Source organism: Lycium barbarum, chromosome 10 (genome assembly GCF_019175385.1).
Source record: "Lycium barbarum isolate Lr01 chromosome 10, ASM1917538v2, whole genome shotgun sequence".
NCBI classification, from domain to species: Eukaryota; Viridiplantae; Streptophyta; class Magnoliopsida; order Solanales; family Solanaceae; genus Lycium; species Lycium barbarum.
In genome coordinates, this window is record NC_083346.1 from 37,005,567 (window position 1) to 37,021,308 (window position 15,742).

At 36.2% G+C, this 15,742-nt stretch overlaps 1 protein-coding gene across 1 annotated transcript in view; it reads right to left on the minus strand.

Annotated features, from left to right (window-relative positions):
• The window catches only part of LOC132612940 (uncharacterized), a 28,190-nt gene extending 13,327 nt beyond the window's left edge, over positions 1–14,863 (minus strand). Inside the window, exons 1-2 of the mRNA XM_060327009.1 lie at positions 14,330–14,863; positions 13,725–13,793 (exon numbers count right to left, since the gene is read on the minus strand). Of these exons, the coding sequence (XP_060182992.1) occupies positions 13,725–13,793; positions 14,330–14,863 (603 nt within the window). The remainder of the gene's footprint in view (positions 1–13,724; positions 13,794–14,329) is intronic.
• Positions 14,864–15,742: the final 879 nt, after the last annotated feature.

The following is a 15,742-nucleotide window of genomic DNA, read 5'->3' on the forward strand; positions in this document are numbered from 1 at the left end:
TTCCTCATATGAGTCCTCGAATAAGTTTTTCAAATCATCAAAACATGAAATATAATAACTCATCAATATGACTATTATTTGTCATTTTTCCTAAAAATCCTATGCACATTAAAAAATTATCACCATTACACATTTCGTCGTATCCTTTAGTCTGTATTCCTATTTTTATATGTTTGCCAAATTCTGCTAAATTCATTATAAAGTCTGGACTAATATAAAAAATTCCTCCATTATTTGTCATATCTACCTCTGTTATTCCGATTATACCAAAGATGGTTAAACTTTATGGATACTATTTCAATTTATAATTTAACATTCGAACATATAAAAGGAAAAGATAATAACCTAGCAGACCAATTAAGTAGATTAAAAATCACATCTAACTGATTTTTTATTTGAACAGCATAAGACCATCAAGTTCTCAGACAGCAGACAAGGGAAAAGGCATAGCCTCAATCCAAGACATTTACAGACAAAAGGTACTAGGTAATCTTCATTTTAGACCTATATCTGCATTAGACAAAAACGCCTTAGAAAGAATACATTTTGGAACCAATAATTTAAAATGGTCAATAGGATATAGAATACAACATATAATGGATATACTACAAGAAAAATGCATGCATATACAAATACAAAAACAATTAAAACAAAATGAGATGAATTTTTGTAAAAGCGTGGTATACACTACTCAGAGTTACGATAAAGACAATTATAAAAAGAAACAACAACAACAACCCAGTGAAATCCCACATCGTGGGGTCTGGGGAGGGTAGAGTGTACGCAGACCTTACTCCTACCAAGGTAGGACGGCTGTTTCCGAAAGACCCTCGGCTCAATAAAAGCATAAAAAGAAGTCAGATAAGGTTAAGAGAATCAAAGCGATATGAAATGAAATAATGCAAGCGACACAGATAACACATGATAGTCAAAGCACAGGAAATAACAGATAATAGCAGAAATCTGAGCAGAAGAATTTATATTGCGATAATGCGACTACTGATAAGAACGGAAAAGGAGACTATCTACTAGCCTTCTACCCTAATTTGGGTCCTCCAAACCCTCTTATCTAAGGTCATGTCCTCGGTAAGCTGTAGTTGCGCCATGTCGTGTCTAATTACCTCTTCCTAATACTTCTTCGGTCTACCCCTACCTCGTCTGAAACCATCCATGGCCAACCTCTCACACCTCCGCACTGGGGCATCTGTGTCTCTCCTCTTCACATGCCCAAACCATCTCAATCTCGCTTCTCGCATCTTATCTTCCACCGAGGCCACCCCCACCTTATCCCGAATATGCTCATTCCTAATCCTGTCACTCCTGGTATGGCCACACATCCATCTTAACATTCTCATCTCAGCAACTTTCATCTTTTGAACGTGAGAGATCTTAACCGGCCAACACTCCACCCCATACAACATAGTCGGTCTAACCACCACTTTGTGTTTTGGTGGCACCTTCTTGTCACATAGCACTCCGGAAGCAAGCCTCTATTTCATCCACCCTGACCCAATACGATGTGTGACATCATCGTCAATCTCCCCGCAGCTTTGCAGAATAGACCCAAGGTACTTGAAACTACTTTTCTTCTGGATGCCCTAGGTACCAAGTCTCAATTATAAAAAGTATAAGAAATACAGAACCCAATATAATAGAAACTACCCTTAATACAATAGAAAGAAATACTATCTTAGAAAATCATCAGCCAGAAAACCCTATTTAGACAGAAATAGACATATAAGAAAATACAGAACAAATAGAAATTATAAAAATAAACTGGAATGTTTTACTTGTGGAAGTATAGAACACTTAGCAAATACATATCCAAAAAGAATAAATAATAAGACACGAAATTCACAGCTAATTGAAGACTTTCAAGAAACCTTAATAAATGTAGATGAATATATGTCAGACACGGAAAGTATATACTCCACAGTAAGTGTAGATACAGAAGAAAAAATTAAAACAGACTCATCAGACTCAGAAGCAGAAGAATTAATTAATGAGATAGGATTAGAAAAACTAGACCTAGAACCAATTCAAATGGATAATTTGGCAAATATATCAGAAGACTGTAGTCACAACTTCGAAAGAAATAAAGGTTTAGATAGTAATGCATGTTTCTCTTGTAAATGGTTTTCTAGTAGAGATAAAAGAGCAAAATGTAAAAATTGTTTTATAGAAGGATGTATCATGTGTATAGAAAAAGAATTTAAGACAAATATACACAAAGAAGAAAGACATAAAAAAAATAGAAGACCCTACTATTAGTATAAGAATAATGACATTAGAAACTAGAATGAACGAATTAGAAACCAGGTTATATAAATTAGAAAAAGGAAAACAAAAAGAAGCAGATAGTGAAGATGAAGACTTCCATATTCCTCTTCTCTTTCATCAAATGCTCCAACTCTCTAGAAAACTTCCATATTCCCCTTCTCTTTCATCAAATGCTCCAATCCTTTGCCCAATCAAAAACCTTTGTAATATAAACTCCTATTGTAAAATAGTATTAAGTTTTTAATACCTACCCCTTGGCCGTTTTAATGTACAAATGATAAAAGACAATGTTGGCCGTGGTTACCAGGGTGTGGTTAAAGAAGACTGTTATTAAGAACAAAGGTTAAGAGAAAAAGATGAACAATATAACAAGATTTGTGACTGGACAGAGTCCAGATTCAAAAAAAAAAAAATGAAAATTTTGGGAGATAGATAGAAAATTATTTAGAAATACAATTACATGATAAGAAGAAATATAGGAGTGAGGAAGTACCGAGTAGGGTTGTTAAAAATTCATTTGAAAAAAACATTAATTTCCTGCTTTGTCCTTTGAACTTTTCTTATTGAAAGAACATATTGAAAAATTTACTACCCCCTCTAAGTTTTTTTATTTTTTTATTTTTTTTATGTGTCTAAATTATGCAGTGCAATAGAATCAAAACTCATTCCCGAATCGTTGTCGTTTGGGTCTTGTGAATCTTGAAATGCACTATTCTGGAAATTTACCATATCTCCTTCTTCTGAACTATGGACTGGTGACATCCTTGGACTTGGAGATAATTTTGGACTAGGGTTCTTGATTATATGCTTTTCTTGTTCTGCTTTTGTTTGGAAAAATCTTTCCAAAGTCTCTTTGACTATACTTTCTATGTTGTCATTTTTTTTTCTTTTTTGCAAGTATGTTTTTCTTGGTAGAAGTAGCTCCTTGCGTCAGTGTCTTTGGTAGTCTTCGTCTTGTCTGGAGAGATGAACATCTCTCATCTTCACTTTTTGGCAAAGTGACAGCCATCAACGGATTTGATGAGTCTTTACCGACTACCGTTTGAACCGGACTAGCTGTATCTTTATCCGATACAGTGAATCTATTTGCATGCATTGGGGAATGCACACCCGTCGCATCCATTTTTGTCTGAGATGGAGAACTCCTGGGATTGTACTAATTCGAATTTAATTGCTTGTAGTCTTTGTTCTAACAGTCTTGCTTGTTCTAAGAGTTTCATTTTTTCTTGGATAATAATTCCATCTTTTTCTTGCTAATTATTATTCCATTTTCTACGAATAATCTAAATACTGTCTGTAGGTGTCCTAAATGTTCTTTCATGTCTTTACTAAATACTAATATATTATCTACATATACTAAGGCTGTGATACCAAAGGTTTTAATGATTTCACTGAGGCATTAGACTATGCTAGAGGAGTGTTGGGTCCAAACTACTATATTTCTCCAGCTCTCAGACAAAATCCAGATAGAACCCCTTAGTACAATATACAAAAAGACACAAACAAGGTGATTTTTTGCGATCACTGCTCTACTATGACTGAGACCGTCAGAAGACTTAACCAGCAGAAAGAGACACTCATCCAAGAAAAAATGACACTCTTGGAACAAGCAAGACTGTTAGAACAAAGACTACAAGCAGTTAAGTTCGAATTAGTACAATCCCAGAGTTCTCCATCTCCGACAAAAATGGATGAGACGGATGGGACAAATAAGTTCTTTCAATAAGAAAAGTTCAAAGGACAAAGCAGGAAATTAATGTTGTTTTCAAATTTTTTATTTTTTCACTAAAATTTATGACTAAATCTACTAATGTGTTCAACTGTTTGTCTTCACTATGTAATATATGGTCTTCGTTACTGAAATTACACTTTATAATACTATGATCTTTTAATGCTCTATATTTCTTTTCTGGGTATATTTTTAAGTTTAAGTATTCTAGATTTTTTAATGTATCTATTTTTCTAGCCTTATTTATTGCCCGAACGGAATTTTTATTTTACAAACTTTCTTCTGGTACTCTATATTAGTTGTAAGTCTTTCTATATCTTCTCTTATACCTTGTAATTGCCACGTTATAGCAGAGATTGTCTCTTCGTTAATCTGACTTTGTAAGAGTCTATTGTTTATTAGTGATGATAATGTTTCTGAATTTATTATCTCTAAATACGCACTTAAGGCTTTTTCTACTCGTCTATATTCTCGTCTTTTCTCTATATCTCTATATAAATACCAATGATTGATAGCTATTTGTCTAACAAAGGGTAGTGTTCTCATACAATTAATATGGTCTAAATCGCTTTTGGTTATTTGAGGTCTTTCTAGATTTTATATATCCTAGTAACTTATATTCTAATCCTGATATTATATCTATTAATTCTTGTAGTCTTAACTGGTTTTCTTTGGTACTACTTAATTTAATATATTCTGGGTATAGGTTATTTAATTCTTATTTGAGTTCTAAATAATGATCTTGCATATATTAACCTAAAGGCATACACTTTACTGAACTAATGAGTATAGAAGATCATGGAGCCCTAGTATGTAATGAAGATAAAAAATGTATGTATATGTATATGTCTATGTATATATATATATATATATATATATATATATATATATATATATATATATATATTTGTTCGAAGTCATAAATGTTGCACATTGCATTATAGCCCATGTCATCTGCTACTAATTATGGCCTACTGCACAAACAAGCCAACCGATTTTTAGCTAATGATTTGAGATATTTTAGCGGTACATTTTCGTATCACCTTAAAAAGTACTAATGAATTGAGATACTTTAGCGGTACAATATCGTATCACCTTAAAAAGTGATTATATTAAAATGATAGCTGATCGGACCTCCAACATTAAGGAAGCTGGTGAAAAACATTAATTATTGAGTAAAAACTTCTTTTTCTACATCAAATTTTTTCATGCCTTTGTTCCTCAAATAGGATTGATTTGACACGAAGTTATAGAGGACGATTTTGTAAGAATTTGTAAGTTTGAGAAATTTGAAAGTTTGCCGGGTGATGTAGCATGCTACATTATCTTTCCGACATGAGGAAATTAATTAATTTTCCAACTGAAACGATACTGTTGGAGGGTTGAATTAAGTTGAATGATTTTACAGTGACAAAATAGGAACTTTACTCCATAATTAGGTTAAGCTGAATGATCATTTTAAAAAAACCGACTATACTAGCCACTGCTAGAGCATATGTATATGGGGCGGCGCGCGCACCTCACCCATTGACATTAATATCTTGATATTTACGCCGGCAACTAGTTGCTTTGGAACATTTAAAGCGAACATCAAACTGATTTCGAGGTTTTCAACAGCGTGGAATATAATTTGAATGAAAAAGGATGGTGTTTCCAGAATTTTATCATAGAGCTTAAAATGCTATTGAGCCGCGTAAATAGAAAATTAGATTTAAGCATTTAATCACTTCTGTTCTATGAGTTATTGTGCCGAACATAAAATCGAACCACATGCTTTTCACACTACCCTTTCCCTGTCAACATATACATATGTAAAATAAAATGTGACGACTCAATAATAAGCTCTGCTCAAATAAGATGTTCTTGCATTACACTATGGCTTAACAACAAAAATATTTACAATAAAAAATTAATGTTCCTTATCCAAAACTACTAGTGCAGTAACATTTCAGCATTTTTGTTCAACTATAGTTCTTATTTCTGTTAAGAAATGATAATTCCACCCACGAATGATTTTCACGTTAAATAGCAAGAACAAGAGAATAACAACGACACCAAATCTTTTAGCGTGGTAAAAATAAAATACACGAGAGGAGCAACACAGTACCACTATAATGAGAAATATTATAACTTGGTAGTCTCAAAAAACTATACCACACTGAAGAAAATAACACTCTTTATTTTAGACACCTCACTATTACACTTGGTTACACACTATTTTTCTTCACAAAACTATTTTCTATCACTATCTGTGAACTGCTCTCAAACTCTCTCTGTACAACTCTCCTTGTTTTGGTGTGTGTTAAAATGAAACTGAAGGCTGCTATTTATAGAAGGTTGCCATAGCCTTGAGCCAATCACATTGCAAGTTTTGGCAACTTGCAATTTCAAATTATTTTATCTTGCTCTGACTCCTACAATGTCTCAACACAAGTTGAGATATCAAATCTTGTTATCACATGCAACTTGTTTTGCCATTAAATTTCTTTTTTCCTTTATTTTCTTTATTAGCGACCCCACAAATCTCCCCCTTAATTTTGATTTCTCTTCTTCACTCTCATACATGATCTCAATAAACTTAAGAGGCTTTGTAAAGGTATTCGCGACTTGATCGTGAGATTTCACATACTTGAGTTCTACTCCTTCTTGGCAATGCATTCTCGGATGAAGTGATACCTTGTGTGTCACGACACAATTTCACAAAGTCGCGCGGGGACCTACCTATCCCACCTCGGTAGGCGAACCGTTAACCCAACATTCACAAACACAATATAAATAGCAGAAAAGATTAAAGTAATATAAGTCTGACATAGAAATATATAAATAATGTGGAAGTACATCAAAAACCACCCCAGCATCTGGTCTGGTCATACAAGAGCATCTAGCTAAAATCTTTAAGCCTGGAAGTAATAATAATATATCAATAGTCCCAATATGTCTCAAAATATCAAAGTAAAAAATAAGAAAAGAGGAGTCTCTAGGTAGTGAAACGTCCACGTGCTCACCCCAACAAGACTCGAATCAGCAACCTCGAACTCTCAGTCACGAGGGGTAGACGTCGACCCCACCTGATACTCTGCATTCGTAAAAGAATACATCAAGTATAGGTCAGTACAAACAGCGCGTACTGGTAGATATCATAGGCCGACTAAGATTAGCTAACATATATCAAGGCAATAAAGTAAGATAAATAGGTAAATCAAATAGGTATAAGTCAACACAAGCCAGTAATCAAGTACAAGTCATCACCTATGTTATAGCATCTAAACCTAACTGTGCCAAGTCTCAGTACATTCAATCGGAATCCGTATATCACAAGAATATCATAATAAAAGCCAAGGTACAATGCAATGCAATAATGTATGAAGTGTGAATGCAATGCATATGCACCGTACACATGTACTCCAATGATGTAACATCACATCTCGACAGCAAAACCCATGAGGGACCCGCGAAGTCCTTGTACCCTCACGATTTCAGCAAAGACCTCGGCAATCGCTAACAGCACTCATAGCTTTATTCCGGGATAAACATCGGATATCGGTCCTCATGTCACTCTCATCCAACTGAGCCCAGCTTATAATAGTGTTTCCTTGTATATCATCAATGTATCAACAATATATCATGAAGAATGAGAATGCGTGTAATGTATGAGTTCAATGTCAATGATCAAGTCAATATCAATAGTACCATATCAACTATATCAATAAAAAAGGCTACACAATAAGCTGTAATAGAATCACTATCCTCGTCTCAAACAACATCAAGTAAGGTGCTACAATATCATCATCAAGATATATCACTAGTGACCAATTTCTACTATCTCCACGTGGCATCGAACCAACAATAAATAGAACAAGATATGTCACAATATAACGGGGTGGCTAGCCCCAAATCACACAAGAAGGACCAAACTAAGACAATATCCAACCCAAATTCATACTCGAACGTTTACATGCATTCTCCAAGAATATCATTTAAATATATGCTTCACTAATTGAAGTCTCACCATAGAGTAAACCGTAAAAAGTCTCCACAATAACACTTTAGTCTTTCCTTTCCTTTGAGCCTCTTGATAATGGAAGTCTAATCGTATCCGAAATATGTAATTAGAATCAAGGAGAACATCAATCAAAGCTTATTTCTATTTAAGACTCAAATCCCCAACCTATGGAATGGGGTTTATGAACGAAATATGAAATTAGGAATCTAAAGGTTTTTACATGTAATTAAGATTTAAGTGATCAATTCCCATCAATTACTGTCACGACCCAAACCCATGGACCGTGACGAGTGCTCGACCACTATGGATCAAGCACCCCTAAACTCATTCTTACTCTATACTAAGTAACTTGGTGTCCCATTTCAAATGATATTCAATCGACACCATCTGCTGTAACATTTATACGGTAAAATTTACCTCAGAATCTCATAAATCATGCATGTGAATATACATATATATATATATAGGCATACGAACAAAGATGGTGACGTAGATTGACTCGGTTAATATTTACACTGTACCCCCAAAAGTGAGAAACAACCAAAGCCGCATGACATTGTTACACCTCGAAAAATTTCATGTCGTCGTATGGTAGATAGACTAACGCAGGGAAAGAAGTATATGATGTTTATACAAGTAATAAAGGTTACTTAACGGTTCTAATTAAGACTCTAAAGACGTTTGAAGCAAGAGAAGAAAGTTCATTGAAGAATGTTAAGTATAAGTCGTGTTTTGAAAGGGGTTGCAAGTACCGAGCTAATGTTGATCTAATGATGTCTTGAGGAAAAGTTATAATGCTCCTTAAGTTGTTAATGAAGTGCTAAACAAGTGATAAGAAGGCTCCATAAGGATTGGAGATCAAACGAAACGACGGAAATAATTTCAGAAAAGTGGAGTTATACGACCACTTATACGGTCCGTATAACCCAACAGAAAAGATGTTTTCCCTGATAATGAAATACGGACACTTATACGTACCGTGTAATGTTATACGGACCGTATAAGGGTCCGTATAATGTTATACGGACCGTATAAGTCCCGACGGGCTGAATAATTTCCAAGTATAAATACATCTTCCCACTTGTAATTTTTCATTCTTCCCACTTCTCCGCTTCTTCACTTCTCTCAAGACCTCTAGAAGGTTATACATATTTCATTAACATAAATCCAAGGCAACTCAAGGATTAATATCATCAATTCAAGGAAATCAAGTGCAAGGGAGTTCTCTAGGGTTGTTAGAAGTCAAGAATCTCTTTGAAGTTGAAGTTAGGGTTTTCTTCAAGTGAAGCATTTCTATCCAAAACCAATTCCTACACAATAAAAGGTGAGTTTTATGATCATTTCATGTTATTTAGAATATTGAAGGGTTGAAAGACTTAGATTATGGAAGGAGGTAGAATATGGAGCTCAAATGTGAAATAATGGTGTTCTTGAATAATAGTTAACATGAACCATAATTCTTGAGGTGTTATGAGTATAATATTGTTATAAATGATATTAAGGATATTGGAGAAGCATTATATGAGGATGAATGTGGTGTTGTATTATGGTCATGGTTATGGATGACCTTGGGAGGGAATCTTGAGAATTGAATAATGATTAACTTAACAAAGCTTATTGATTATGATATTGTGGATGTGTTGTTGATGTTTTGGAGTTGTTATATCATATGGAGGAAGTTGTAGAACCAAAGGAAATGCTGCCCAATTTTTGTTAACTTTAGCTTAAGCTTAAGTATATTTCCGATTATCTAATCCTAGTACGAATTCTCTTGAATGTAGAATCGTGAACATTAGAGGAAAGTGTTTAATTGATAAAGTTAGAGAGACATAAAGGTATGTAAGGCTAGTCCCTTCTTTCTCCTAAGGCATGATCCTTGCAATATGACTTCCTTATCTTTCCATGACTCTTATATTTTGGAAACTATGAGTCTATGATTAATAAGAGCTTTTCATGAAATAAAGACAAGAGATGCGTTATGAATATGACAATGATGATGATGAGCCTAAGTCTAGAAATTCCAAAGCCTATGATGTGATATTCATATGAAGCTAACGATTCCTTGATATTATTCATTGTTGCTAGACTCACCTTATAATGCTAGTTCCTTCAAGGTGAGACATGATGATCATGACCAGTCCATAATAGAATCGGGGGCTCTCGACCTTATGTCACCCTGATAGAGTTGTAGTATGTAATTGAGTTCTAATGCATGCTCTATGATAAGTATATGATGACTAGATTACACCGTGCCTAGATGGCCGGGCATGACATCGCGAAAGTGGGCGGCTTATGATTACATCGAGCCTAGAGGGCTGGGCATGACACCGCGAAGGCGGGCGACTTATGATTACACCGTGCCTAGAGGGCCGAGCATTACACCACTAGTGGGCGGTGTATGATAGTTACCTGGACACGGGTTAACGATGATGGTATATTTGATATGTATAACATGTGTTTTCTCTTAAAAGCTAAGCAGGTTATATCTTCGCCTCATGTTTCATTATTGCTTTATTATGTCAGTATTATTCATGACTTGCATACTCAGTACATTTTTCGTACTGACGCCCTTTTATTTGGACGCTGTGTTCATGCCCACAGGTAGACTGGGAGGCGGTGCAAACCCGTAGGAGCTTATCTTACCAGCGGATTCACAGGAGCACTCCACTACTTCGGAGGTGCTACTTATGGTCATATTATTTTGTGTATATGTTTGGGTATGACGGGGTCCTGTCCCATCCTTATGTCACAGTACTCTAGTAGAGGCTCGTAGATACGGATGCGTGGGTAGTTGATGTCTTACGGATACATCAATGTATATTCTTGTTTATCATTTTTGTAGCTATGAGGGCTTTTGTATATTTATGTATTGCTTTGGAGATTATATGTGTCTGGGATGAGTGTGATGACTAGAATAATGAGTGGTGCTCGGTAATCAGCTCCGGGTACCCGTCATGGCCCCCTAGTCGGGTCGTGACAGACATCCATACTGTACACAACTATCTACAGACCTCTATGGAATACAGACTGTAGAAAGGACAGGACAAGGCCCTGCCATACCCGTATGTGTACATATCAAAATAGCATACTAAAGGGTTGTAGCTCCAGTCCAAATGGAGCTTGCTGGCTGGAACTGGAAAGAGGTCCTACTGGTCTGGCTCACTCAGCTGGCTATCTGAACCTGCGGGCATGAATGCAACGTCCACAAAAAGGGACATCAGTACGAATAATGTACTAAGTATGTAAGGTATGAAATAATAACATAGTAAGAAATATGGAACATAATATGAGATAAAGAGATAACCTGTACGTCTGAATGCCTCTTAAGGCAGATACCATGCACGGTTAGCGTTTTACAAAATCTTTCTCATAGATATGCATCATAGTAGTGCTGCGGAACGTGCAGCCCGATCCATATATATATATATATATATATATATATATTGCTGCGGAATATGCAGCCCGATCCATTTAGCCATATATCCGCGTCCGGGATGATATCATAATATACCAACTGATCAGGTGGTTATGCGTATATATATATAAAATAGTATAAGTAGCATGCATGAGAGCCCAAAGGAAGCTATAACTCTATCAGAGTGACGTAAGGTCGGTAACCTTTGATTATATTATGGAGTATTCATCATCGCTACATCTCACCTCGAAGGAACGAATAACATGAGATGAGATCAACAACAATGAATAAAGTTGAGAAATCATGAAATAACCCAACATTCTCATATCATTATTGAAATCATTAGTTGAGACTTTTAAACATAAAATCATCATCATAATCATCATAGAAACATTCTCATCCTTAACATCATGAGAAGCTTTAAGAATCATAAACTTCTAGCTTTTGAAAATAAGGAGGTTATGGAAACATTTATGGAATCAAAACATAGGAATCATGCCTTTGAAAGAAAGGGACGAGCCTTAACATACCTGAAAATTCACGCCTCGGCTCTTCGATCTATTTCCGGTCTCGCAATCTACATATAAGACCATTCATGCTATAATTAGGTCCATTGTCATATACTTATCCTAAGCCTCCAAATAAATCTTTCTAGAATCTGCCGAAATTTTCGGCAGCATCTCCTCTGTTTATATGCCTAGCCCAAAATCGTAATTCAACAACCAACAACAATAACATCAATACCAACATTAACAACATCACTTTTAACATCAACATGTGCCATAAAACAGCCCACACGCTATTTTCCAACTTCCATAACTAACCAACTTACTATACAATTATTTGACGACTTTGCCTTTGAGAATAAACCGGTATTAAAGTGAATAGAAAGAGATTCATACCTTATTCTTGTTAAAACAGCAATATCTCCGATATCCACTTGAATCCACGCTAAAATCCACCGCACAACAATACTAGAATCACGATTATGCGCTACCCGAGCCTCGACTAATGAATATCACTCTAATTCCTCACTTTGTTATGACATAAATGCCCCTATATGTTTGCTGAGCTTAGAGAGATATTATTTCATGAAATAAGGGGGTCTTGACCCTTATATAGGGTGCTGAAGTCGGTGGAAACTGACTTAATCACTGTCCTTCGCGAATGTGATGGTCTAGAATATTTATGGCCATAGGGAATGCGGGCCCCTATCGCTAACACGTAGGGCAAGTCTTCCCAATTTAAACAGATTTTTGTTCTTTACCCGTTCGACCTTCACTCCTTCCGATACTTCTCATACATGATCTTAAACCCTCATAACCATAAGATAGGAACATATCACTCTAGATCACAATTAAAACAACTAACACCTAATGAACCTCAACATCCAAAACGACGAGGTGTAGCATCTGATGGCGCAAGCACGCAGACCATTGTCCTGGCCTGCCAGCCTGACTGATAAAGTCCATATCTCCTTACCCTGATGTCATATCGAGGAGCGATTTGTTGCGTTGAAGGATAAATTTCATGAACTTCGCCTAGGCTTTTGCCTTGCCTCAAAATTCGTCATATTCTAGAAAAAGTTCTTTCTCCAAGTCGGACCCACGAACATAGTTTTCGCAATTCACCTGCTTTCCAATTCTCTCATGGCTTACTACATGAACTAAATCTTCATGATCATAGCATAAATGCATGTAATCATACCTATCCTTGGGAGTGACTCTAAGGTCCACACTTGGGCGACCAACATTTACGAATTTCAACGTACTGAACTATGGGGTGTAACAATTACTAGCTAGAGGAACCAACAAATAACTTAAATTTGGATTCTTGGCAAACTCCCAAATTTGGGTGTAAACCCTAACTCCAAATCTATAATTTAGCCACTAATTAGGAAGAAATCATGCAATAATAGGTTTTAATCATCAATTCCATCCTTAATGAAGCTAACCCAATCAATAAATCAAGATTTAGAGGCCTAGAAAGAAGAACTCATTGAACCCTCTTTTAATTCTTAGTCTCTTAGTGAACTAGCATGATAATGGAATCCTAAGATGATTAAGGAAAATGGAATAGCAAAGAAAATAGAAGAACTTATCACAAAGAGTTTATTCCAAGAATCACCTTGAAAAGCTCTCAATAACTCTAAAGTCGGAATAATAAAGAATGAGGGACTTAGGGATTTTAATACTCATTTAATGAAATAATCTGCCCGATACTGCTTCTGTGACAATAGGACCGATGCGATGGTCCCTCTTTGATGACCACTCAGACCGCCACGATGGTCAGCCAACATTTGCACTTGGCGACTGTTGCGGCAAGTCCACCGCTATAGCAGTGCTGCTGCTGCTGTAATAGTGCCGCTACAGTGGGAACCAGAACCAGAAATTCCCAAAATCACAACCTCAATCCGAAATTTTGATTATCACCCGAGGCCATCTTCTCACATACCACATATGTAGAAATACATAAAAACATGCTACGAATGCACGCGTAGCCTCGAAATTCCTATGGAGGGTCTCGTAGATTGAGTCAACCCCCAATACCTCAAAATTAACTTCCCAACCCAAGTCCCAAAATGCATCCGAGTGCATAGGGAATCGAACCAAATATTCGCACAAGTTCTAAAAGACCATCCAAACCTGTCGGAATAGACGGATTCCCAAAAAAGGTCCGTTTATCCAAAAGTCAACTTTGAGTCAATTCCTTTTCACTTGAAGCCCAGATTTCCCAAAAAGTCGCTTGAATCATATCCAAACACCTCAGAAGCATGTAAACAGTCCCCTCGGGTCAAAAGTGAGCTAAATAAGCTCGGAGAAGGGTCAAGGTGCCGAAAAGACTATAATGACCAATCGGGTTGTTATGTTGTGTCTATGTGCTTGCTTCGATCATGACACACCAGATTATTAGCAAGTGCTTGCACCAATTTGTTGTCAACGCAAATCATCGTGGCTTCAATTTGTGGAAAATTTAGCTCCTTCAACAGTCTTCTCAACCAAATAGCATAACACGTACATGGTGTCGTTGCCACGTGTTCAGCCTCACATGTCGAGAGAGTAACAATGGATTGTTCCTTTGAACACCAAGAAATAACACAATCACCCAATGAAAACATAAAACTAGTTTTGCTTTTTCTATCATCAATATATCCCGCATGATCACTATCACAAAATCCCACCAGGTTAAAGTCATTAGAAGAAGTATAAAACTGTCTAAGGTCTATCGTACCTTTTAGGTAACGAAGAATTCGTCCAACAACCTTCAAGTGAGTGGAGCTAGGAGCTTCCATAAAGCAACTTACTACTCCAACTGTGAAGAGTATATCTGGCCTCGTACATGTCAAGTAACTCAGGCTTCCCACGAGGCTTTTCAATAAAGTGGAGTCCACCTTTTCTCTATCATCAAACTTTGACAATTTTGTTCCACTCTCCATTGGGGTGTTCACGGCATTGCAATCGAACATGTTGAATGTTACACCTCAAAAAATTTCATGTCGTCATATGGTAGATAGACTAACGCAGGGTAAGAAGTATATGATGGTTCTACAAGTAAGAAGTAGTACTTAACGGTTCTAATTAAGATTCCAAAGACATTTGAGGCAAGAGAAGAAAGTTCGTTGAAGAATGTAAGGTATAAGTCGTGTTTTGGAAGGGTTTTGCGAAGTACAGAACTAATGTTGACATAATTATGTCTTAAAGAAGAGTTATGACGCCCCTTAGATTGTTAATGAAGTTTTAAACAAGTGCTAAGAAGATTCCATAAGGATTGGAGATCAAACGAAACAACGAGAACAAGTTCGGTGAAAAGGTGGATTATACGACCATTTATACGGTCCGTATAATATTACATGGTTGGTATAATGATCCGTATAACCATCACAATGAGGGGTGATCACTGGAAGTATTATACGGTCACTTATACGGACCGTATAAAATTATAAGGACCGTATAACGTACCGGGTATAATGGTTACGAAAAGGATGTTTGTTGGTGTAATTTCACGGTCACTTATGCGGACCGTATAAGTTTATACGGACCGTATAAGTGTCCGTATAATCCATGACGGGTCAGATTTTCCCAATTTTAAATATAAGACCCCAAGTTATTATTTTCATTTCTCATTTCCTCCATTTCTCTCAAACCCTCTAGAATATTCCACACACTTCCTTTACATGAATTCAAGGGAAATCATAGATCAAATACTAAAAAACTAGTAGAATCAAGTGCAAGAATGTTAATTAGGGTTGCTAGAAGTCAAGAATCTCTTTGGAGTTGAAGTTAGGGTTTTCTCCAAGTGAAGTATTTTCATCCAA